This window comes from Pseudozyma hubeiensis (assembly GCF_000403515.1).
Source record: "Pseudozyma hubeiensis SY62 DNA, scaffold: PHS45, whole genome shotgun sequence".
In the NCBI taxonomy this organism is placed as follows: domain Eukaryota; kingdom Fungi; phylum Basidiomycota; class Ustilaginomycetes; order Ustilaginales; family Ustilaginaceae; genus Pseudozyma; species Pseudozyma hubeiensis.
The window spans coordinates 1-24,540 of NW_012133827.1; the positions used below are offsets into that span (position 1 = coordinate 1).

The 24,540-nt window shown below is 55.6% G+C and overlaps 12 protein-coding genes across 12 annotated transcripts; 8 read left to right on the forward strand and 4 right to left on the reverse strand.

The window, feature by feature from the left end:
- Positions 1-694: 694 nt before the first annotated feature.
- On the forward strand, positions 695-3,875 carry PHSY_004397 (hypothetical protein; the record flags this gene model as incomplete). The annotated part of the gene is made up of 2 exons (XM_012335010.1): positions 695-769; positions 3,048-3,875. The coding sequence occupies 2 exons, from the start codon at positions 695-697 to the stop codon at positions 3,873-3,875; spliced, it is 903 nt and encodes a 300-aa protein (XP_012190400.1).
- Positions 3,876-5,514: 1,639 nt separating this feature from the next.
- On the forward strand, positions 5,515-7,110 carry PHSY_004398 (hypothetical protein; the record flags this gene model as incomplete). The annotated part of the gene is made up of 1 exon (XM_012335011.1): positions 5,515-7,110. The coding sequence occupies one exon, from the start codon at positions 5,515-5,517 to the stop codon at positions 7,108-7,110; it is 1,596 nt and encodes a 531-aa protein (XP_012190401.1).
- An 868-nt stretch (positions 7,111-7,978) lies between these two features.
- Positions 7,979-9,085, forward strand: PHSY_004399 (hypothetical protein; the record flags this gene model as incomplete). The annotated part of the gene is made up of 1 exon (XM_012335012.1): positions 7,979-9,085. One exon carries the CDS (start codon positions 7,979-7,981, stop codon positions 9,083-9,085), a length of 1,107 nt encoding a protein of 368 aa, XP_012190402.1.
- A 1,050-nt stretch (positions 9,086-10,135) lies between these two features.
- PHSY_004400 (hypothetical protein) lies at positions 10,136-11,263 on the forward strand (the record flags this gene model as incomplete). The annotated part of the gene is made up of 4 exons (XM_012335013.1): positions 10,136-10,171; positions 10,252-10,569; positions 10,644-10,856; positions 10,970-11,263. The coding sequence occupies 4 exons, from the start codon at positions 10,136-10,138 to the stop codon at positions 11,261-11,263; spliced, it is 861 nt and encodes a 286-aa protein (XP_012190403.1).
- Positions 11,264-11,329: 66 nt separating this feature from the next.
- Positions 11,330-12,352, reverse strand: PHSY_004401 (hypothetical protein; the record flags this gene model as incomplete). Its single annotated transcript, XM_012335014.1, has 1 exon — positions 11,330-12,352. The coding sequence occupies one exon, from the start codon at positions 12,350-12,352 to the stop codon at positions 11,330-11,332; it is 1,023 nt and encodes a 340-aa protein (XP_012190404.1).
- Positions 12,353-13,345: 993 nt separating this feature from the next.
- Positions 13,346-14,671, reverse strand: PHSY_004402 (hypothetical protein; the record flags this gene model as incomplete). The annotated part of the gene is made up of 1 exon (XM_012335015.1): positions 13,346-14,671. The coding sequence occupies one exon, from the start codon at positions 14,669-14,671 to the stop codon at positions 13,346-13,348; it is 1,326 nt and encodes a 441-aa protein (XP_012190405.1).
- Positions 14,672-15,699: 1,028 nt separating this feature from the next.
- On the forward strand, positions 15,700-16,632 carry PHSY_004403 (protein FAM96B; the record flags this gene model as incomplete). Its single annotated transcript, XM_012335016.1, has 1 exon — positions 15,700-16,632. One exon carries the CDS (start codon positions 15,700-15,702, stop codon positions 16,630-16,632), a length of 933 nt encoding a protein of 310 aa, XP_012190406.1.
- A 162-nt stretch (positions 16,633-16,794) lies between these two features.
- On the reverse strand, positions 16,795-17,817 carry PHSY_004404 (hypothetical protein; the record flags this gene model as incomplete). Its single annotated transcript, XM_012335017.1, has 1 exon — positions 16,795-17,817. The coding sequence occupies one exon, from the start codon at positions 17,815-17,817 to the stop codon at positions 16,795-16,797; it is 1,023 nt and encodes a 340-aa protein (XP_012190407.1).
- Positions 17,818-18,210: 393 nt separating this feature from the next.
- Positions 18,211-19,533, forward strand: PHSY_004405 (hypothetical protein; the record flags this gene model as incomplete). Its single annotated transcript, XM_012335018.1, has 1 exon — positions 18,211-19,533. The coding sequence occupies one exon, from the start codon at positions 18,211-18,213 to the stop codon at positions 19,531-19,533; it is 1,323 nt and encodes a 440-aa protein (XP_012190408.1).
- A 298-nt stretch (positions 19,534-19,831) lies between these two features.
- Positions 19,832-21,656, forward strand: PHSY_004406 (hypothetical protein; the record flags this gene model as incomplete). Its single annotated transcript, XM_012335019.1, has 2 exons — positions 19,832-21,175; positions 21,465-21,656. The coding sequence occupies 2 exons, from the start codon at positions 19,832-19,834 to the stop codon at positions 21,654-21,656; spliced, it is 1,536 nt and encodes a 511-aa protein (XP_012190409.1).
- Positions 21,657-21,711: 55 nt separating this feature from the next.
- On the reverse strand, positions 21,712-22,971 carry PHSY_004407 (Ankyrin repeat protein; the record flags this gene model as incomplete). Its single annotated transcript, XM_012335020.1, has 1 exon — positions 21,712-22,971. One exon carries the CDS (start codon positions 22,969-22,971, stop codon positions 21,712-21,714), a length of 1,260 nt encoding a protein of 419 aa, XP_012190410.1.
- A 347-nt stretch (positions 22,972-23,318) lies between these two features.
- PHSY_004408 (hypothetical protein) lies at positions 23,319-24,407 on the forward strand (the record flags this gene model as incomplete). The annotated part of the gene is made up of 1 exon (XM_012335021.1): positions 23,319-24,407. One exon carries the CDS (start codon positions 23,319-23,321, stop codon positions 24,405-24,407), a length of 1,089 nt encoding a protein of 362 aa, XP_012190411.1.
- Positions 24,408-24,540: the final 133 nt, after the last annotated feature.

A 24,540-nucleotide genomic window follows, 5' to 3' on the forward strand; every position in this document is an offset into this window, starting at 1 on the left:
CCTAACCCTAACCCTAACCCTAACCCTAACCCTAACCCTAACCCTAACCCTAAACCCTAAACCCTAACCCTAACCCTAAGCATGCATGGCTGCAGAGGCTTCCAACAAGGAATGGTGCAAGAACTTGCAAGGACCGTAATCTTCATCAAAAGACACAATCATGCTGGAAGGTGAAATGGCTTGGCCGATTTCAACAATGCTGGCAGTGACAATGTTGTGATGGAAAGCTGGGCCATTTGGGGCTTGAGAGGTTGTTATCTGACCAATGTTGGAGGAACAAATAGCACAAGGCCTTGGAAGAGGTGGCAAGGCTGTCCTTGTCTGAAGGCATGATCAGTCTGGATTGCGTTGGTGAGACGATAGACTGAAGCGATGTTGTCAACCCCACAATGAAGTACATGCATGTTGAAAGGGCTTGCACGGTGTCAAGGTTGTCTGAAGAAGGCAGGGGGTGTGGCAAAGACAAAAATCAACTCGGAACAACTAATAATGAGCGTACATAAGCATGAACGGTGATGGTATCTTGGAAATTGCTGCGGCAAGCGATCCAACTACGTACATGCGTGTGGCCAACTCAGCCCAAAACAAGCTTTTGGCTGGTAACAGTGAAGACGGCAATACGCAAGTACAGGGATATGCGGGTGCGAGACTCGCTTCCTAGACCCAGTGACAGCGGTCAACCAGAGAGAAGCCAATGTTCGTGCATACAGTGGGAGCCCTCCTAGATACAATTGAAGCTGTGATAGTGTGGATCATCATGGAGCTCGAGGTCAGTAGAGAACGTCTGTGCGTTCAGCTACGTGGCTGAGTTGCTCATCTGCAAAAGCGGCAACAGTCCTGTCCACGACATCAAAAGCAAGAACTGCGCGTGTCTGCTCGATGTACTCCATGATTGTGGCAAGTGCTATCGGCTTCACAGATGGATCAGTCAGGTGCGGTGTGCTGATGGTGGCTGGCGGCGTCCCAACCACCTGACATGCTGCCGCGCAGTGAGATCAAGCTGCGTTGCTGATGCTAAGTTCTATCCCGCAAGCTGATTCTGATTGTTCGAAACACAAGCACGCTTGTACTGCTCGAGCAAGCTGCTCGAAAGTAATCAAGCTGTTGAACATTACCGGGTTAGCACCACCGTCTACGTGATTCCAAGGTCGAATGGTTGACGGTTTCCTGAAACGATCTTGTCCGGCGTCAATGAGGTCGATCGAGGCTCCGTCTTTACAGACCAGTTCTGCCTTGGGTGCGGAAAACAGGCACAGAGCAGAAGTTAACGGACAATAGAATGAGCGAATGAAAAGCGGTGAGACGATGACTTCTTCAGTCAAATCAACGGCCTCATGATAAGGGAGACGGATCTGCGGTCGGTTGTATGAGCTGCTACCTGTTCTGTCTGTCAAGATAAGATACAGCGAGGGCGCGATCGAGACCAGTCTGTGCAACTTTGCGAATCGGCGAGCTTGTGCAACCATATTCGATCCGAGACAGTTGCTTTGCTCAGGAAAGGCAGGCAGGGCGACTTGGTCGGAGAATGCTTCACGTGGTGCAAGAGATGCGGAACATTGCAAGATCAAGCGAGTCGGCCAAGAACAAGATTGCCTGTTACCTATGTAGGTTTTGACGCAAGTGGCATGCTTACGAGCAAGAAGAAGCTCTCGACTCTTCTCAGAGGCTGTTTGACACAAGCCACCGCCGCGTTGGCATCCCAACGAAACGCGGCGTCTAGGGCTTAGCCGATTGATTCTGGCGTGGGTACTCAGCTCCGCCATCAAACGAGATTTGACAGTTCATACACAGATGACGTGGCGGCGCTGGTGGCGCTGCTGGATGTTGAAGCACCTAAGACTGATCGATTGCCTGGAATGCGACGAATTCGCGTCAGCTGTCAAGAAATTTCAATGCGCGCTTATGCGCGGATCCCGGATCAGCACATGCTCACCGCGACGCTCCCCTTACAGGAACACGCTCCTTGCCCCCCATCGTCGACGTGCTTGGTATCGGAATAGGATCTTTGCCATTTTGATCGATCTGCCACTGTTGCACCTCGAAATGTAGACTTGTGAGGATGCTCCTCCAACGGAAGAGCTGTAGCGTGCCGCTCGTCCGCGCAAGCGCAACCGGAGATGCTGGTCTCAGAAACTAAGACTTCGCCTAGACGATGTTCTCTGCCGAAGCGGCTCGGCAAATGGCGTTCTCTGCCCAAGCGGCTGCAGTAGCAGATGAGATAAGTGGGGCTGAATGGCGCAAGTATGAATTTCTGAAACCACCGCGACGCGCTAAAAGCGACTAGCTCAATACGCCTGGGAATTTATCGTCGAGACCTTGCTGTGCGGCTCTCGAGCTGCCATCTCTGTCCCAACGCTAGCGTCAAAACGATCTGACAGTTCGCGAGAGGGCCTGCCGCCCTTCCGCCTCCACAGAGCTTGTTCTAGGTCCGTTTTGGGAAGTGTGTGGGGGTTAGCGTCTTTGAATCCAGACTAATCTCGGGTAGACAGTAGCGCCCTCTCCTAGGCCAGCCGCGGTCTGTTCATGACAAACCCCCGCTCGGCGCACAGCAACCCAGCGAGCCGCAAGGTTGATCGATCGCCCATGCGCAACGTGGATCCTTGGCCTTTGCCGAGTTCTCGCCTCGTTTGTGGCGAATCTTCCAATCGACTTGCAGCCTCTGCTCGCTCAAAGAGATGAAACACCAGCACGTCGGTGGTGGAAAGTCTTGTGCGATTTCGTCTTTCCTGCCTCGCCACGGGGCAGCAATGGCTGGAGAGCCGCAGAAGCTTCACTTCCTATCATGCGACCGTGTCTTGCCCAGGCTGGCATTCTTGCCTAAGCTGGACGGGCGTCGTCCAACCCGTGGCCCCCACCTCCTCTCGTAGTGTTCAGCCTTGATAACGCCCCATCGTCCGGAACAGAATTGCTCGGTCCACCTCGCTTATGCACCAGCTAGTCTCTTTTTGTAGAAGCCTGCATGGAATTGGCAAGCCTGGTCATGAAGAGTATATGAAGCTCGCACTCCCTCGATCCCAAACGTATCAATCCCGCTTCCCTCTCCACAGCTTTTGCTGCCGCTACCATCATTCCTCCACAGCCATTCCTACCTGCCCACATCTGGATCGCAGCGCCTCTTCATCATGAGACTCACCAAGTCGCAAAGCATCCTCCTTCCCGACATCTACCTCCCACCGGTGCTCAAAGAAGTCTCGCTGCACTACAGACAAGCGCTCAAGAACCCTATCGTCATCCAAACGTTCCTTGCAACCAAGAATGCGGTTGACACATCTGTTCGTTTGCGACTCTCGCATTCGATCGTGATGCTCATCATCTACGGCAACGTCAACAGCCTTCAGAAGCTCAGAACCGCCGCCAAAGGTGTCGCCAAAGCCGTGATGCAGCACGCCTTCCACAACGGCATGGTAGCAGCCACCTACACCGCCATCGTCATGACGCTCGGCTCGATCCGAAAGCGCAACGATGGTCGCATTGCGGGGATCAAGAGCAACTCGTTCGCAGAATCATTGCTGGCGGGGTCGATCGCCGGAGCAGCCGCCTTCTCGCTCGATCAGTCTGCCGTCGCACTTCAGGTCTTCGCTTTCGTACTCGGTCGAAGCGTGCAGAGTCTCTTGCCGGGTGTCACAGCTCCCGTCATTCAGCCGGACGCCGCTGTGTTGACCAGCTCCGTCACAACACCCGTCGCTGTCAAGCCACCGAAGAAGATGCTGTACAGAGCACCGACATCGCAAGCAATCACAATCGCGGGTGCAGTCGCGTATGCTTTTACTTTGACGATGCATTCCCATGGTCACGATCGACTCAACTCGGGTCTCTCGAGAAGTATCAGTCCCATCTACGGCAAGTTTGGCGCTGCGCTCGCAGCCGTCGCCTAGTCTCCTTCAAATTCCCTGTCGCCTTCGTCTTGTCACGGATCACCTTCGTTCTCGGCAGCTTTGTACAATCCTTGCATGGTCCGGTCTCAATCGCATTCTTTCGTTATCGATCTCTACAATGCGAGTGATGGAAGCGCGCCTCATGCGTCGAGATAAGCCTGCAGTAGACGCTCTACATCAGGCTGATTGCCAATTCTGCGAGCTTCGTGGAAAGCGTGACCGTGTTTGTGACGGAAAGTTTCCTTCGTTGCAACATCCTTTCGCCAAGCCTTGACAGGCACGTCAGCAGGGGCGCAGAGGTATCTCGTGAGAGCATTGAAGATGCCGGACCTGACGATCGGGCTTCCATAGAAGAACTAAGCAGGCCAGAAGCCGCTCTTGGCTTCATCAATGAGAATACCGGTGACTGTGCTTCCGATTAGCACGCCAACAGCGGCAAACAGACAGAACACGCCCAGGCGTGCTCAAAGATGCGGCTCGCCTTGGGTCGATTTGCTACTATAGGGCCTTGAAGCAAATCGAAGCTGCCGGAGAACGCTCCGCTGAGCACGCAAAAGACGACAAGCTTGGGTACGCTGTCTACGCTGAGCCAACCAAAAGTTGCGATAGCCGCAAAGATTGAGGCGATGACAAACATGTTGATGCATCCATTCGTGTCTGCAGGCAAAATTCGTGCACAATCTTTCGAACAAAGTGATTGCATTGAGAAGTGGTTTCAAATAGGCAAGCAACGACGTCGGAAGGTCGTGCACCTTGTTCTGGCTGTAGACACGGATGGATCAGAGGGGATCGAGCAGACGCATCAATGCCGAGAATGCAGCAAGATGAAAGATAAGCATGGGCACCTCCGTGAAGGCGATCGTGTCGATGAACGACAGTGAATTACAAGTCAAACCGCGTCGACATCTCAGTACCACAGCGACGGACTGAGTTGCAGAAACGATCAAAGCAAGTGTTCGGGTGGTCTACTTGAACCCAATGCGTGGTTCGAGGTGTTGAAAGACAACAGGATAGACGACTCCGTTCAGACCGCTCTCGCACGCCAAGACACCCGCTGCGAATGTAGACCGATATGTATTCAACATGGCAACGCTCGGCACAAAGACAAGTCTCAAACCGAGGCCTACGCAGACGCCTTGAGGGAGCAGGATCTGAGAGTAGCGAGAGCTGATGCTCGTCCTGAACGGACCGAATACAAGGAGGAAGGTATCGACAACGTTGAGCGGGCGCACATTGCCATTATCAAAGGCAGGACCGCTGACAAGGCCAACGAGCAGAAGCAGAAGGTTCCGCACCGTGCATCTTCAGCCGTTTCGAGCAGCGGTAATGCGAGCTGACCAGGATTAGCTCGTAGTTGACACCACTGACGAGTCGAATCCGGTTTGGCTCCTCACATCTCGGCGTAGTCCGTCAAGGAGTCGACCACGCTTATCGCCCAACTCTGACGGGCGAATCAGTGCTCGAGCGAGCTAGACTTCACAAGATCACCTTGTGACCACGAAGACAATTTCCTAGACGGATGGGCAAGATTTCGGCATCAGATCCGATCTTGCAGCGAACACATTGTCCGTTCTAGATGCCGCTGTCTGTCAGGAGTGACAGAGGTGCAGCAGAACGCGGTCGAGAAGCCGAACAGCGGATGGGACTCCGATCAAGGGTCCGCCTTTTTTTTCTGGTTGGTTTCTTTTTGTTATCGCGCTTTGTCCAACTCACCACTCCCCCCACCCTCACACCGATCAAGATGCTCGGTATCATCAACGCAGCAAAAGCCATGTTGGGGACGAGATGGCGAGGAAGACCGACCAAGCGTCCGACGCTGCTGCTCAGATGCATTTTGCTCATCGCAGCGGAGCTCGCTGTCAACGCTCTGCTCTGGGTGGTAGCTGCCATCGTGTTTCGCCATCGTACCCGATTCCTGACTCTGTCCTTGCTGGCGTGGACACTTGGTCTGCGTCACGCGCTCGATGCTGATCATATCTCAGTCATAGACAATGCCACTCGTCGCATCGTCTCTCTCAGCTACACCACTGGTGACACGGGCTCGGGTGCGTCGCTTCGACCACGGAGACCTGTGACGTGTGGCCTTTGGTTCTCGCTCGGTCACTCGACCATTGTCATCGCCGTGATCTGCGCCATCGCGATCAGCCTTGGCATCGTGGACCGTTTGGGTAAGGTCAGCTCGGTCGGCGGCATCGTCGGTGCAGCCGTCTCTGGATCCACGCTGTTTCTCTTTGCCATCGTGAACTCCGTCCTGCTCTATCAGAGCATCAGAGCATCGCGCAATCATCGCACTCCGTCCGGCGAGCCAGACCGTATAGAGCCCACCTCGGATCTGCTCAAGACCGCTACTTCAGCCGAACTCGCAGACAAAGAGCAGCAACAGAACCAAGACCACCGTTTCAGAGGCATCTTCACTCGTCTCGCTTATCCGCTGTTCCGTCTCGTCGACCGTCCATACAAACTGTACCCCATCGGTGTCCTGTTTGGACTTGGATTCGATACTGCCTCTTCCATCGCGCTGCTCGGTATAGCAGGCGCAACCAACACGCAGGTGCAGGACACTTCTCTCGACGCGGATCAGGCTATCTTTCCAGAAAATGGTACCACCCGATCGGACGCCAGCATCGTCCTGTTGGCACTGCTTTTCACCGCCGGCATGACTCTGGTCGACAGCCTTGATTCGGTGCTCATGATCAATGCCTATGCCCCTGGTGAGCTTCTCGCTCCTGTAAGCAAGGAATCTGGTCCATCAAAAAGACTTGCTTGGCTAAAGCGGCTGCGTTTCTTGGAGGATCCTTCTTCACAACGGTCGCCACCACCATACGTCGCAGGGGCAAGAGATGAAAAGATCGAGACGACAGATGACAGCAAGCAGAAGGACGATCACGCGAATGTAGAAACAGACGATCAGGATCTCCACCGCAACGATCACGGCACATCCTCCAACTTGTCTCACCTCCTCACGCTGCTCTCCATCTTGCTAGCATTCGCCATTTCCATCATCACCCTCATGGGTCTCATCGGCGAGAACTGCGATCGATGCGCCAGGGCAGCTGCTAAGCAGAGTGACAGCCACGATGGCGGTCTCGAGGGTCGATGGTGGCTCTTTTGGCAGCAGGCTAACGATGCCTCTGGGATCATCGGTGCTTGCATCGTCGGCGGCTTTGCTGCCATTCTGTTGGCTTGGTACGCCGGCAAGGCTATTTTGAGACGCTATCAAAAAGCACAAGCATGAATGATGTGGACAGGTTGTCGCACCAGGCAGAAATGTGAGGATTGTTGTGTGCGTACGACACGGAGTACTGCATTGTAGACACAGAAACTCGGAATGTCAAAGTCGCAAACATCAGATCCAGCAAGAGCATGAAAGCGGTCTGTGTACGATTGTGGCACTTGCTGCAATTGACAGCTCGGCTACAGCCTGAGCTGACTGCGTCTTGCTTGAGGTTGTCGAGTCGGCAGATCCGAACGCAGCATCGATTGATCCGAACCATGCATTCGGTGATTCACATTGTGATTATTGTGCCGGTAATGATTCTGACAGGCAAGTGCAGGCGACGATGTAGCACGGATCAGAGCCGAGCACGATAGCGAATCGCGCGCAGACAATGTTGGGAGCGACGTGAGCGTGCCGAATCCCGAGATGATGTCCTGTCTTGTCGCTACAGCCCGAGCAACGTTGGAAGGCAGAACTGGTCCGCGGACGAAACAGAATCAACTACAAAGTTCGCTTGGCAAACAATGTAAGCACTTCGGAGAATTTTCGTTGATTGTTGTTGGGGAAAAATGAAAAACTTCCAGGGAATCGTGACCGGATCGGAAATAAGTGGGTTGCCGGATGCCGGCACGACTCATCATCGCGCTGCACCGGGCTGTTGTTCTTTGTGAGGACCACGCGACGCATTTGTTCCGTGGACCCTTGTTTGCAGCTTCGCGACAGTTTTTTGGAACGAAAAAGTGGACACTCCGGTCACCACCACGTATCTTCTTCTTCTTCTGCCTTCACCGCGACAACCAGCACATATAACAAGGTGGTTGCTGTGCAACCACTTCACGTTCGATCCTCCTTTTTCACCCCCTTCCCTGATCGCGCCATCAACAGCATGACTGCCTCATCCGCGTCGAAACGCTCTTCGGCGCTTAGCGTGACATCCGTAGCAGCACCCCTCGGCGCCCTCGGCATGCTGCTCACACCATGGGGACAATCGACCCTCAAAGCCATCTTCCTCGAACCCATCCGCATCAATCCACCTGTCTGGCTTCGTCTCCTGCTTGGTCTTCTCTTTATCGCCAACATCCGCTCCACGCCATTTGCCTGGCACATCCGCGTGCTCTATCCCGCTTTCAGATCCGTGCTTCTCGCCCGCACGTTTTCGTCGTCGAAATCCACCTCACTTACCCACCCTTCGATCAAGCCCCAACTGAAACTGTCACGCCTCCCGCTCGACCGTGATATATTTCTCGACACGTCGTCCCACTCCTTTGTAGCCACTCTCGACGAGTGTGACTGGAACGGCCACCTTTCCAACTCGTCCTACTCCAAGTCACTCGACGTCACCCGACTGGCACACAACGGACCACGCTTCCTTAAGATGTACTACGATGGTGGATGGATCGCGCTTGGCGGCTCAGGCTTCAACTTCCATCGCGAAGTGCCTATGTTGGCAAAGTATACCATCAGGATGAGCGTAGAAGCGTGGGATGACAAGTGGGTCTATGTCGTCGGACGTTTCGTCTCGCCGGTCAAATCTTCTGCTCAGAAACCCAAGGACGGTGATGCGATGACGGAAAAACTGCAATCTGGAGAGACATTGTACTGCACATCCATCTCTCGATACGTCTGCAAAGCGGGTCGAAGAACCATCCCTCCTTGGCTGATGATCGCCACTTCCGGCTACGGCACTCTACCACCTACAAAGTCAAATTGGGACAAGGCAGAGGCCCTACGAGTCAAGTATCTCGAACAGGAACGAGAAGCATACCGGAACAAAACGGGACGCAAGACTGTTTCGAACAAGGTCGACGCCAAGCTGATCAAGAAAGCGGCGCTCCTCCGACAGTTCCGCACGGAAAGCGAACGAAAGGGAACCGAAGACGAAGCGTGGATGTCGAAAGCTTACTGGGAGACGGACGAATGGGAGACACGCCGTAAAGAAGGGCTGGCACGGCTCGGTGTCAGCGTCGGCATCCTTCCCGCTGTAGAGAAATGAGATCAGCAGATACTTTCATCATCATAGATTTCGACATAGACATGGACAATGCCTTCGTTTCGACCTCATTCACCCTCCTCTTACTGGTCGTGCATCTACGGATCATCACTCGTGCTTGAGCTGCTCGAGCGTTCCTTGCAAACCCTAAGCTAATGAACAGTGTCTGTGAGCCAAAAAGAAGTGTTATTTTGACACACCATTTACCTCGCCTTTTTCCCCCTTTTTGTCCATTCGGTATCCGGCATGCGCAGCTGACTCCCAACCGAACCATCCATCACTCTTCGAGGAGTCGTAGCTCTGGCGGTCGGGTAGAAGGTCACCCTTTCGAAGCTTATTCCGAACGATCTTTGTTGCCCCAGAATGCACCAGGCATCCGTGCGCCGATTCGAGAAGCAACGTGACTGAGAGCGCCACTATTCACAGAGACGCCTCTTTGCATGCGTGCGATGATTCACTTTTTCAGCAGAATTGGACACCTGACAGCTGCACCGACTGCTTCTCGTAGCCCCGCGTTGCAACATGCGGAGGATGACTTGAAGCTGTCGGATCTGCAGCCGACGCCTTGTCATCATTGGGTCCAGTCACCCTAGTGTCATTGCAAAGACGAGAGCTCTGATTGGTTCGAAGCACGGCATCAGCGAAGCAGCAAAGCTGGTCACGTCGGATCAGCCGGTATTCTCGTGCCCCCGCTACTGCTGCTGCTCCTCTGCAGTGCTGCTCGATGGCTGAAGCTCAGCTCTGCCTTCTATAGGCGGAACGAGCCGACAGAAGCTGCGAGCACCGTGACAGAGAGCGAGAGCAGGGCGAGGCTGAGCCTTTTGCAAGGTCTGTCTCAATGCTATAAAGAGTCGGTCCTTCTGCATCGCTTTCGATATCCCCCTTCTTCTCGCGAATCTCCATCCGGCCTCATCTAACTATCAAATGGCTTCGCTACGAATCTTTGCCGCTCGCACTACTCAGCCTCTACTTCGTTCCTCCCGCCTCGCACCTCTGCTTGTCGCCTCTCCAGTCGCACTCTCCACTCGCGCCTTTGCCGCTGCTGCCTCCACGATGACCGGCAAAAAGAATCTGCTGGACGAGATCAAGGTAAGCTCCTGTCAATCTGTCCTCTCGATCTCCACGCTTTACTGATTGTTTCTCCAATTTTCCCCGCACTCGCCCTCCAGGTCGATCACGACAACATTCGTGACCTTCACAAACGCTTCCACGATGCCTACAAGGCCGGTGACCACGGCCACTGCGAGGCCATCGTCAACACGATCATCCACGAAGCCGCCGTCCACTCCGACGCTGAAGAGCTATCGATCTACAAGCTCATGGAGCGCTTCAACATGGCCTCGGCTGCCGAGAAGGATCGCGACGATCACCAACAGGTCAAGCAGGCCGTGTCCGAGCTCGACACGCATCAGATCTCGGGTGCTGGTCTCGACGTTTTCGCTCAAAAGGTCGACAAGGCTTGCCGTCTGTTCATCGAACACGCCGAAGTGAGTCATCTTCTCCAGTCTTTGCGCATACAGATGATTCCGTACTGATCCACTTTCGCTTTTGCTGCTTGTAGGAAGAGGAGAACGACCAACTTCCTCGGCTCTGCAAAGAGCTTTCGGCCGACGAACAGTCCAAGGCTGTCGATGACTTCCTGAGCGCCAGCAAGATGGCCCCTACTCGACCTCATCCTTCGGCTCCGCAGAGCGGCGGAATGACGCAGAAGCTGGCGGGAGGTATGAGCAAGCCCCTCGACAAGGCCGTGGAGATGGGTCGCAAGTTTGTCGATGTCAAGCATCATCATAGCGATGAGACCGCGCAGGCTGCTTGAAATAGTAACACTGCTGGCCTCCCGAGCTGACAGCGAGTTCTGTTCGATGTCAATTTCGACCTTTGTTGCAGCATGACTGCTTCAATCGAGCTTTTCTACCTGCCAACTGGATCGTGTTTCTGTCGAGCGTGCTGCTTTTTGACTGGGAAGCGCGCATTATCTTCACGCAGAAACTTGAGCTGGTAAGACTCTTGCGTCGAGTGCCGCCTTCCGATCGAGGACAAGCTGCCAGCAGACCCACCGCAGCTATTAAGAACACGAATCCATTAACGAAGACAAAAGAACGGCTATACCAACGACAGAAGACATCCAGCACGGTGCGAGTTCAACACGATCCGAATCCAGATCCAGCACAAATCGACTAACAAAGAGCAACAATAGACGCGGTATCAACGCGACCGACTCAACAAATTTTCTCCATCCGCTTTCGTTCACATGATCACACCCGAACAAGTCTTCATGCCTGTTGCATACTTCCTGGCATACTCCATCAGATCCGGTTCGCACTTGACCTTGGGACCACCCAGCAAATTCCCCGCTGCGACCAACAGCAGTCCACCCGCATCCGACTTTTGCTGTGCCGACAACGGCTCCGCCGCGGTAGCATTGCAATCCTGCTTTCCAAACTCTCCACTCACCGCTTCACCCGTCTTTGAACCCAACGCCGACCTCCCCACCATCCAAGAGAACTGCGAGGTCAAACTTCCCGCGTGGTCTACGATGAAGCCACCTCCGCAGATTTGCTGCATCTGAACGTTCATCGAGTTATCCAGGTAGCTCGAGTCTACGGGGGAGTTTGTAAACTGCGGTTGGACGATCTCATCGACTGACGAGTAGAGGTTTGTGGTGGGAACGATGCGTGTCAAACCACCGGCATTTTTCAAGGCGGTCAAGAAGGCTGAACCCGCCTGTTGCTGCCACACGGATTCCGCCGCGAGTCCAAAGGTCGACAGCAATCCTGCCTCTACAGTCCCCTTGTAGTCCGGTGCGAAGGCCATCAACCGATCCACCTTTCCCCGGATGCTCGGGAAAAACGTCAGCGCCCACTGCACCGCCAACCCGCCCTGCGACCACGTCACCACCGGAACCTTCCCACCCGATCCGGAGTACAGCGTGTGCACCGCATTCACAATGTACTCCGAGTTGATCTGCGAATCGTTCAGCATGAACGGCGGAGGAGAGATCCAGCAGGGTGAGTATCCGAGCAGCGTCGAGAGCGGGATCCAGTTGGACGCGAAGGATTGTTGACCCGTGACGCCGGTTCCTGGAACGAGCAGGATGGGGCGCGTTTGGCGCGAGGGTGAGCCGGTTTGACATTCCAGACCGCGGTCGAGGACGGATTTGGGTGTGGTGATGGGTGGATCCGAGCTGGGCCGGGGAAGGCTGAGCAGAGGCGTCGCCGTGACGACACTGAGAACAACGATAAGCGCTGAAACGAAAGGAATGGTCTTCATGTCGACTACGTCTGGTGATGAATTGGAAAGGAGCAGTTGAGGAACGAGTTCAGAAGGAGGTTTTGCGTGAACGGAACAAGGTACTCTCTAGATGAATCCATTGTCCACGGTACTTATACAGTACACGAGATAGCTATCCGCAGAAGAGTAGTCTGATGAAACACCACATGAGCCATCACATGCTCGAGCCGACGTTCGAAGTCTCAGACTTGATCCCCGCCTCTCCTTATGATTCAATGACGAATTTGCGGCGGCAAGCTTTCTCCGGCACCACTCTGACCCCTTGCGGTCCGAGCAACCCAGAACAAGCCTCACGAACGAGATGTCCCCAAAGATGATCTGAGCGAGTAGGACAGGGAGCCCTATGCCGGCTGACAGGAATATTGTCCGAGTGCTTCTGCGCCCGCAGACCTGACAATGTGACTTAAAATGTCTTCATCAGCGCCATCCGAACCGGTGCCGGCGAAACACTTTCCAGCCGAGGTCAACCAACGCAAATGAAATTTTGCGATCTCGCACCGCCTCCAGCCGCCGCACTGATACCCATTGAACGCTTGGGTCCCTTAATGGCACCGATCTCAACCCTCGCACTTAGGCGAAGGGGCCCTGCGAAGCTCGATTTCTTCGAGATCAGAACGTTTCTAGCCTTCTGATGCACGCGGTACGGGCGAGAAAGTCGGAAACCGCCAATCGCCAATGACCGCGGTATGCCCCTTCCGATCCGTCATCTGTCCATGTGCTGTCATTATCGCTAAACTCGCCTTGCAGCAGATACACATGACCGTCGGCACTATGTCAGGCCCATTCATGCAGGCGGCCGCACTCTCGCCAGCCCACACGGCTTTGTCGATCGTGATCCCCGCATTTTGTCCCGAGGCGTCAGTCTTTTAAGGTTTGTGTACAGTGTTGATCGAGTGTACAGTGTTCATTGCGATCTAATGTTACAGAGGTACCGCGAGTTTCGCGATGGCTCAAGAAACAGCTGGTGCTGCTCTATTGTTGCGGTCCATCGAACCGCGTGCGTTTGAAAGCATCAACGTTCGCATTGGCCGCATCGGCGGAATGCAGATGCGCAGACGAAGCGTGACCGTTGCCATGTAGCGCATCGATGCTGCCACCGGCACTGGGTGCAGTGCCGGACGTGTGCGACTGACTCCGCGGAGAAGGAGGTGTGCGATGCTCGTCTTTCCTCCGTCTGCTCGTCGCTGTTCCTGCTGATGCTGGGTGCAAAGTCGTGGCCGTCGCGGGATCGACTTGCATCGCAGAGGTCGGACTCGTGGATGTTGACAGCGACGATGCTGCGATTCCTGCTCGCCGACCGCTGCTACCAGACGATGAGCTGCTCGGGACAACAGCGCCGAGGCCGCCAGTTCCGTTGATGTGAGCGGAAGAAGGGGTGAAGGGACTGTGGCTGGTGCTGCTATTGCTGTTGCTGCTGCTGATGGGAAAGGGAGAGCTGTGTTGACTGGTGCCTATCGCTGGCGTAGCGTGGGTACTTGCTGCTTGGGCGGTCGCCGCCACTCCCGTCAATACTGGTGGTGCAATCCCGCTTTTTCCAACTGGACTCGCGTTGACGTTCGCGCTACCAATCCCGTCTCCCTCCACAGTGTCAATGTCCATCCCCGTCGGGACCCGCTCTTGCTGCTGCGCGTGCTTTGGCTCATCCAGCACATAGTCCTTGTGATTCCGTACCAAGCTCGCGTAGTAGTGCTGCAACTCTGCTCCCCCGCAGATCAGCCTCCAATCGATGATCTGCAGGAACTCCTTCTCCAACAGATTGATCTCCTGCAGACTGATACCTCCAACTTTGGCGTAGTGCTCGTTGGTGTTGAATGCGTCGCAGAGCGCTTTGGACGCGCAGAGGATGGCAGCGCAGATGAAACGGTGCACGGTCAAGCCGCAGATGGTGAAGCCTTCGAGGCGTTCGCAGACGCGGTCGATGTAGACGAGCAAGATGAGCACGCAGCACTTTTCGATTGAGGTGTACTTTGCGATTCGACGCAGGTAGGCCGAGAGCGAGATGTTGGGTGTAGCTCGCGAGTGGAAACGTGTAAGGGCGGAGGGATGGAGTGGAAGCGAATCGTTGTGGTCGGTGAGCCTGACGAGCATGTCGACGACGAGGACGAGCACGTCGTCGAGCTGTGCGTCGTCGAAGAGGTATGGCAGCACCTTGATGTCGGAGCTGGTTGCCGATATTGACGGCGCAGTGTGCGGTGCTGCTGATATCGTTGCTGGCTGTACCGAGGCTGATGTGGGGTTCGGCGCAGCCGATGCGTTGTGTGCTGAAGTGGAAGCGTGAGAAAGCGATGCTGCGTGCATTGGAGCAGCCGGTCCAGGTGTGGGAATAGCAGACGGCACATGCCCCGTCGAACGTGAAGGGGACGGCCCTGAAGACTCGTTATGAGTCATGGCGGGCAAGAGCGAAGGGAGGTCGGAAGCATTCCGAAGACGTGATACGCTCGTTTAGTCAAGCGGTCGAAAGAAGCAACAGTCGGTTCGGATTGGCCGTGATGCAGAAAAGTGCGCGGCTTAGTGGACGCTGATAGCGATGGTCGGTCGTCCCCGAAAGTGCCGTCGCAACCTCCGAAAGGGCTATGAGTTCGGGGTGCTTTGGGTGGTCCAACTTTGACTTGACCTGATCAAGGAGACGTGATTGCGAGTGTTGCTAGAGAAGCTATGCTGATTTGTTTCCTGAGTCGTCCTTTGGCAATGTGACGGTCGCGTCAATGAAAAGAATCGACGAAGCGAAGATTGACACAAAAGCGGGGAGGAGAGTTGCAGACGATTGAGTCGAGTCCTTCGCCGGTCTCGATTTGACGTGCTAAACGCTCTGATGGTCAGAAGAAGGAAATCGTGTATTTGACGATGCGATGCGATGAAGGATGGAAAAGGTCACCGTCAAAACAGCTTGATCGACGAAGAGTGGGAGTGATAGACAGATGGCAGAGAGTGTAGCATTCCAACATCACGCGCACAAACCGCGCTGCCGAACCCTGTCACCGACCCTTTTCGCGCTCTGTGTCTGTGTCAGCTGCCACGACTGCAGAGCAGTTGCCGGCATGGCTGCAAGCTTGGAGAAGTTGAGATTTTAATGCAAAATGTCAACGTGCGCTGCTCGCTAAGTTAACGCCGTGCAGCTGTTCAGCCGGGCTGCCGTGGCACTTCTTCTGGTTCTTCTCGTTCTCAGAAATTGATGCGTCCCGTCGAATCGGGTAGCAGACGGTAGCCCGATTGCTGGCTCTTCTCCTCCACCTTTCTCGATTTTTAGGGTTTGACTCGAATCACAACGCTCAGCAACCTCCTTCGCCACCAACCACCGATAATTCTACGCAACATTGATCGCAGCAATGGATCAGAAGGACAACGCCAATCCCATCGTGTACCAGTCGAGCTTGAGCTCTGCTCAGCGACGCAGCTCGTCCAACGCCAACGCAGAGTGGTGGCGCGACCACTCGATTCACTCGTCGGCTCAGTCAGCAGGTCGAGCCTCCTCCTCTTCTTCCACCAGCATCGCCGGTCTCGGATCTGCTAGCACCAGCTCAAGCAACAATTTAGCCTCTTCTTTCGCACGTGCCACTCGATCCACCATTGACGAAGACGATGAAGCCGAGCTGGATGAAGCCGACCACGACGACCAAGACCAGGACGGCGATGTGGCAATGTCGCGTCGAAGCGTGACCCCTCTCACCTCGCCCGAGACCGAGGCCGGGTCCAACGCCAACGGCAACGGCAAGACACATTCCAGCGCTTCAGATGAACAAATCGACAGTCAAGAGATCTACGATCTGATTCGATCCATCACCGACCCTGAACACCCACTGACACTCGAACAACTCGCCGTAGTCAACGCATCGCACATCACCGTTTCGCACGGCGACGAAACCCTACTGCCGCATGTCCTGCTCGAGTTCACCCCCACCATCCCACACTGCAGCATGGCCACGCTCATCGGCCTCTCCCTCCGCGTTCGACTGCTGCGCGCGCTCCCGGATCGATTCAAAGTCGACATTCGCGTTCGACCCGGAACGCACCAGAGCGAGAATGCGGTCAACAAGCAGTTGAACGATAAGGAAAGGGTAGCGGCAGCGTTGGAGAACTCTCATCTGTTCAACGTGGTTCAGGGATGTCTGGCGAGTGCGGGCAGGAGGGGAAAGAGTGTGGATGAGGTGGCGGCGTACTTCAGCGGTCCTCCCAGTGGCGATGGCAAGGATGATCAGGATCATCAGATGATCTGGAAGACGGTGGATGATATCACCACCAGGATGGGGATTGCCGTTTGAGGAGCTGAAGTTACATATTGTTCCACTTCAAGCAGTGCAGAATCACAGTCGTACGTTTTGCTTCAGATCTTTGACAGGCTCGAACACGGTCGTGACCATATGACTTGAATTGGATGATGACAGATACAAATACAACGAGCGATGAACTCGCCCAGTTTCGGCTCACCTCCGATATGGCGTCCTCGCATCCGACGGAGGAACCGAACCCGCCTGATTGCCCGCTCTCGGCTGCTGCTGCTGTTCCTGCTTGAGCTTTTTCTTCTTCTTCTTTGGCTTGACCGTCTCCTCCTCATCCGGTTCCAACAAGGCCTGGTCGATCTCCTCCACTACACCCGGCTCCACACTGAATGCACTCTTCATCGTCTCTCTGTCGAAAGGTACGATTCGCTGCGGCGTATACTCGGGTTTGAACAGGATGGATACCAGCGATGTCCCCTTGGCTTCCTTTGCTGCACGCGCGCTCTTGCGCGGAGGTCGAACTCGACCCGCTAGATCGTCGACGTAGTGCGCATACGTTCCAGGTGGTTTGGTTGGTTTGCGAGCGGGAGGTGCGGCCGAGGCTGCGGCAGCGATTTGGCCGGGAGAGGCGGCCAAGATGGCGGATGAATCCGTGTGCAGCGAAAACGTGGGCGGTCCACCGTTGAGTTGCAGCGCCGGTGTAGAGATCCGTCCTGTGCTAGACGCTCCGTGAGATGGATGACTCGCAAGGCCGGTGGTGGGTGCAGCGGCTGGCCCACTGCCAGTGTTTGGTCGAGGTGTCGCGCTCGTTTGCGATACACCTTGTTGACTTGTGGACGGCGTCGCACCCTGGGTTGCCGAGTGTGCTGTCGCTGCTCCCGTTGCAGCATATCCTGTGGCTCCGGCTTGCACAGCACTCGACGGACCCGCTGCAGCCGCTGTCCCCGATGGCCCTTTGCCTGCAAGAGCGATCGTGGATGAAGAAGCTTCGGTCTCTACTTTGATCGTATCGGGATTGTACGGACGCACGGCTCGGTCGTAGATGGGCATGAGTCCAAACAGGCTCAACATGTCCTGCGTTCCGTTCAAATATGCGCGCGGTAGTTCGTCAGGTTTGCTCGTCGTCGATGGCAGATACGCAGGAAGATGGTTGGTCGAATTTGAGGAAGAGGCGACGGCATCTTGCTCCTCCTTCTTGACCGCCGAGGCAGCCACTTCGGTCGACATTACGTTGGTTCGCTAAGCTGGCCGGCAACGAGCAGCGCTGATACTCATTGCAAGTGTCGTGACTGTTTTGGTAGACGGTGGTGGTGGCGGCGTGGTGGAAAAAGAAGGATGAGGGACAGTCATCGCAAGTTGATGCCGGTCTGTGCTGATGTCCGCAAAGGGTCTCTGTCCATCGCCCGATTTCTCTCGCCGATCGGTTTGTGCAGGCGGAAAGCGCGTATGATGCCGATTTCGTGTTGTGTTTTCTGACGGATTTCATATTCATCGCTTGCAGGTTTGTCCTTCTCATCCACCTAGGACACGGTATATCATCGTCATCGCCTTCGTCGTTGCTACCATCGCTATCCCGCCAGGTGCTGGGACAAACACGACCGGAAGCCACCGTCGTACACGATGTTCGGATCAACTCCCGCCGCGCCGTCTACAGGGTCGACACTAGGTCGATCTGCGTCCTTTTCCTTCTCACAACCTCCCGCCAACAAACCATTCTCTGGCGCATCGGGAGGATTTTCATTCGACGGTGTTGCCGCGTCCAACGCTTCCGCAAGCACAGCTACTACAACCGCAGGTACAGCAGCTCCGGCTTCAGGAGGGTTCAGCTTCGGGGCAAAACCGGCCACAACGACGGCTGCACCAGCGACCGGCGGCGGGTTGTTCGGGTCCAATTCAAATACTCAACAGCAGCAACAACAGCAGCCGCAGCAACAGACACAGCAGACCGGTTTTGGAGGCGGGCTATTCGGTGCTTCGAACAATACCGCTTCGACGTCGACCGGTGGTCTCTTTGGCAGCAAGCCTAGTGCACCGGCTGCTGCTGGCGGCGGCTTCTCGTTTGGTGGTAACAACAACAACACTGCGTCCACGTCTACCGGCGGGCTGTTTGGTTCGTCTACTCAAGCGGCACAGCAGCAGCAGCAGCAGCCGCCATCCACATCGCTGTTCTCCTTCGGATCGTCTCAACCACAGCAACAGCAGCAGCCGAACAACACTTTCCAATCCTTCCAGTCTCAACCGCAGTTTAACAACTCTGCAGCAGCGGCATCACCATTCTCGCGGTTCGGGTACTTTCAGAAAGAGCGATTCAACGACCTCCCCGAAGACGCCAAGAAGCTCATTGAGGAGCTCGACTCGCACATCTCCGCTCAAACCCAGCTTCGCGACGAGCTCAAGACGCGAAACTTTGGTGAAGAGATCCGCAAGTGCGCCGCCGAATGGCACGAACTCGATTCGGCACTCAAGTCGCTCTCCGCGACGCTCGATACAGACGAGAACCAATCGAACGACGTAGGACGCTTGCTCGAACGCGATCGCACCACCACCTCTACGCTGTATTCCATCATTCTGAATGCCAAGGAGCCGCGCGCAGGCGCTTCGGACGGCGCATCGTTCGTCGAGTGGCTCGAGCACTTCTTCTCCGGTCTGGCGCTCGAATATCGCGATCGCATCTCACGCTACTCGAGCACGGTGGAGACGATCCAGCATCACCTGGCTTCGCTGTCCAACAGGGAGACGTATACGCCGCAGGCCATCTCGGACGCGATCCACGCTCAGCACGAGAGCTTCATGACGTTGGCCGGACAGGTGGCGGCGCTGCATGCCGAAGTGGACGCGTTGAAGAAGGACTATACGAGGTGGTACAAGCAGGTCAACAGGAGTGTGAGGGATCCGTTTGGGAGTATGAATGCGTTGGCGGGGAGTGTCCCGCCTGCGTCGTGAGCAAATGCCGCGAGGATATAGAAATCTTTGCTTATATCTATTTAAAGTGCAGTCGTGGATTGCATCGTGTGCCGTGTGTGGAAGAGGGATCGTATGAGCAGGTGTGAGCGACGTCGGTGTGCAAGTTGTCGACTCGGTCGCGTTCGAGTTGCCGCATTGACCGTAGCAACCTTTTCTATTTGGACCCTTGAATTTGATGTCCAACACGCACCTTCCACCATCACCATCATCATCGACCACTCGCCCGACTTCGACCCTTCCTCCCTCTCAACGCCCGCGCGCGGCCCGTTCGCGCACCATGCACGACTTTGTCTCCCACATCCTGCGCCAATACTTCCACTCGACCAACTGGAACGAATACAACTCGTACCTCCATCTCACCTCGTCCTCCTCCGCGCTCCTCGACTTCCCTGTCCCCACCGGCCTCTCGCTCTCCATCTCCGCCTCGCCCACCCCTCCCTTCTTCACCACACATCGCCTCGGTGCGCTGCCCAACCTTCGCGCCGGGATCGGCTACATCTACGCCCACACCGACAGACGCATCGATTTTGGCGGAACCTCGAAAGATGTTCGTTTAAAGGAGATCATCGAACGATTTCGGATCGTCGAGTCAAGGCCTCCGACGATAGCAAAAGAGAAGGAGTACTACTGGCTGGGTGGAGAACGGTTTGCTGAAGAGCTTGAGGGGAAGAACGATGGTGCTGGTGGTGGAGGGGGAGGCGAGTACTTGGTGTATGGATGCATGCACGTTCCAAGTGCGAGATTAGACGCATTGTGGACAAAAAGGTTCAGCCCGACGTGGCAGCTGATCGTGACCGCAGTCTCGACGCCTCCAAAGTACCCGTTGAACGCGATCCAGAACATTGCGACTCAAACTGCGTACGGCATGGGGAGCAAACCGACGAGCAGCGGCATGGACAGAATGGATTCCTCAAACCCTTCCCTCAGCTCTTCCACAACAATACCGAGCAGCGGTGCGGGGACAACAGCAACAGCGACGACAGCAGCAGCGGCAGCGGCAGCAGCTCAAGATACGTACGGGCTGGGTCCGCCTGGATCGACCAATTTGCAGCTGACATTGCAGAGGGATACGGGAAGATGGTTCACGGAATACAGTTACTCGATCGACGATGCATTGTGGGGGTTCAGAGTGCTGCACAACTTTGGAGGTCCAACAGATACCGCCGCGACCACGACCGCTCCGCCAGTCAACGATGCCTCACCCGAGAACTTACCCATCCCCTCACCACGCACTACGATTCCTCCCACACCCAGCATCAACGCCGAAGACACCGACGCGGGCGGCGGCCTCCGCGGACGCTTCAGCGCCGGAGCCGAAGTGTTCATCTCCACTGTCGAGAAATCCGCCGGGCTCTCCACCGGTATCCGCTTCTCCACCCTCCCCGACACCCCGCACCATCCCCCCATCATCACCCCTCCTTCCTTCGACACAGAGTCCTCACCGCACCCACCGCCGACGAATCAGCACTCAACACCGTCGCAACCACCCACGGTCATCACGGCAACGTTGAACCCCATGATGGGACATCTGAGCACGGCGTACGCGGCGAGAATGGCGAGGGACGTGGTGGTGTGTTCGAGGTTCGATTTCAACGTGTACAGTTACGAGAGCGAGTGGACGGTGGGAGCCGAGTATTGGTTGAGGAAGGGATCTCCGCCGTTGCCGACGCCGGCGCCAGCAGGAGCACCGGAGGCCGCTGGTTCGAGCAGGGGCGGACTGGGTGACGACGTTGGGGAAAGACGTGTTTCATCACAAGCAAAGTCGGGTCAGGCGGCAGCACTGTCACTTCGCGAACCATCGGATGTACTCGCCGCAGCCCCGCTCGCCAGAGCCACTGTCGAAAGTTCAGGTGGCCTCTTGCGTCCCCCTGCGCCAGCTCCTGCTCCTGCACCGACCCTATCTTCTACAGCATCTTCCACTCTGCACAACATCCTCTCCCCCATCACCGGCGTGCTCAAAGCGCGAATTTCGACCACCTCCGACATCCGCCTCCTCTGGCAAGGACGACTCTCGCACTGCCTCGTCTCGCTCGGCGTCAAAGCCGACCTTCGCGGCACGCACCGACCATCCTCGATCGGCGATAACAAGATGGGCATCGTGAAAAGCCTCGGTGTCGAAGTCATGTATTTCAGCCAAGCCGATGACGATTGCCCCCCCTAATCCCAAACATCAAACATCGCAATGGGACAGTGATACCTGGTCAGCTCCCAGTACTTCCTCTTGACACCATCCCACTCTTCCTCCTTGACCTGTGGTTCCATGGTGTGCCACTGCGTGGTGAGACCGATCTCTTTGAGGTCGAGCTCGCTGATGCGTGTGTAGACGTCGTAGAAGAACTGGTTCGTCGCGCCTAGACCGTGGAAGAAGCTGAACCTGCTATCGGGACCGTTGGTGATGTTGGGGAGCGCATCGAAGAATTTTTTTAAATCGGCGTAGTCCTGCGAGTAGGTGTCGAAGTACACCGCATCAAAGGTTCCGAGTTGAGTCATGCGGGCGATGTCGTCTTCGGAGTCGGAATCGCGGATCCAGTCCTCCCATCGTCCTTCAAAGAGTTCCACGCCGGGAAGCTTGTCGAATCCGAGCTGACGTGCGTACGCGATCGCATCCGGGTGCGCTTCGATGATGACGTGACGAGCGGGCTTGTACGTCTGGATGATCTTGTCGATGATTCCGAGACCGAATCCGATGTTGAGGATGGAAAAGGATGGCGGTTGATTGTCACAAAGAAGAGAAGCGGAGAGCTGCATGATGTCGGTCTCCCACGGCGCCATGACCATGTTTTTGTCTGCGTCGAGACACCGTACCTGTCCCAAGCTGTCCTTGACAAAGCTCAGTGGTGTCGTGAGGTATCGAGCTGTGTCGTTGGCTACGTCGGACGCTTCTGGTTTGAGTGTGATTCGTTCCCCGTCTACGATGGCTGTTGGTCCTTCCTCTGTCTTTGTTCTCTTCGCTTCCGGCTCTTCCTCCCCATCTTCATCGTCATCGTTTGCCGCCCCCTGTAGCGCGCTCAAGAGGAACGTTTGCCTAACACCCTCCTCGAAGATCGCCCTGTAGCACTTTTCATGGTTCATGCTCCACGCAACCTGCGCAGCCGTGAAGCCGTTTGCATCGACAGCATTCCATATCGCTCCATTTCGTAGCAACAGTTGGACGATTTCGAGATGTCCCTGTTCAGCAGCAAAATGGAGTGCAGACCAGTTGGCGGAAGAGGGATCTTCGTACCATACATCTACGCCTCCGGCGTCTGACTCGGAAGGAGACGCAGGGTAGGTGAGGAGGGATTTAAAGAGGGAAAGATCGCCGGATTCGGCGGCGAGGTGGAGTTCGAGGTTGCGTGCGACTCGGGAGGGCGGGAGGAGGTCGGTGACTTGTTCTGCGGCTGTGAGCGCTGCGGTGGATGAGGATGCGGTTGCCATTTTTGGACCGTATCACGAGGCTTCAACCCAGTACTCCTATCGTGTTGACAAGGTATCTTTCCGGGGGCAGCGTCGAGAAAGAGGTTGCAGATGAGGTAACAAGAAGAAGAGGAGGAGCACCATCAACTTTTTTTGGTGTGACAGCTCAAACCAATCTCCGACTTCCGCATCTCCAAAAATGTTACGCGAATGTGAGATCATCGTCTGTTTCGCTTTTACGCCATTTCCGAAAAGTGGGACCGGATACCGGCTATCGTTGACTCATTCTGTCCCGACGTCGAACAAGAACTTCACTGGACAACCTTCCACTTCATCATCACCACCATCTCGTTCACCAAATCGCCATCATGCCGAGCCTCGAAAGCGCCGTCCTGTCACGGCTCGACGAATCCACCATCACCCCCACCTCTGCCACCTACCTCGGCAGCATCGACACCACTTGGTGCATCGGTTCCGTGCCCCAAGGCGGCTACTCGCTCTCCATCATCCTCAACGCCGTGCTCGCGTTCATGCGAACGCCCGAACTCGTCTCGACCAACATCAAGTCCGTCTCCCACAACGACCCTCTGCTGCTCTCCGCGACGTACATCCAGGCGGTCACGTGGACCGATTTCGAGGTCAGGATCACCGTCCTGAAGCGCGGCAAGAGTCTCTCGAACCTGCAGGCTGAATTGTGGCAGGATGGTGTGATGCGCATCACGACGCAGATCTTGATGACGGACTTCAAGGTTCAGAAGGAGAGTGCGGATCGAACCAGGTTGCCTGGGTTGAAGGGCAAGGACATCCACGATCCGAGCAAGAACGGCTATACGATCACCGAGGAATCCCAATGGGCACCACGGTTCCCCCTCTCACCACCCGAAGAATGCGAACCACCCCGACCGTTCGGCAACCTCGCCTCTTCCGGCAAGACGTTCGGCTTCGGCGAGATGCTCACCATCTCCAACGACCCCAAACACGACCGTCTCACGCGCCACACCTCCTCTCTCTCCGCCGGTGCCTACTACTCCCTCCTCCCTCAACCCTCCCCTTCCCTCTCCCCCTCCCTCGTCTCCACCGGTCGCCTCTCCTCCGGCACCAACCTCCTCCCTTTCCTCGCAGATATGTTCACCTCTCCACCCATGATCATCCCCGGCACACACAAATCCCACTGGTACCCCACCCTCCACCTCACCATCGAATTCAAACGTCCCCTTCCCCCGAACCTCTCCCGCTGCGCAACCTTGTCGTCAGGCCAATTCATGATCAACGGTCAACACGAATCCGACTCCCAACTCTGGTCCCACCCCGACGACCAACACCTCTTCGAACCCCCCAACCAAAAAGCCAAGGGCAAATCGGGCGAGAGAAGATCCTACATCCTAGCTATCGCTAGACAAACTGCCCTCGTACTACCTTTCGCTGTAAACCAGAACAAGACAAAATCAAAACTCTAGGTCGAATGCAATGCATAAACTTTGTTCTTGTTGCAAACTGCGCCCAAACTTGTGATGTTTGTCAAAGTACAAATGATATGTGTGTGTGTGTGTGTGTGTGTGTGTGTGTGTGTGTGTGTGTGTGTGTGTGTGT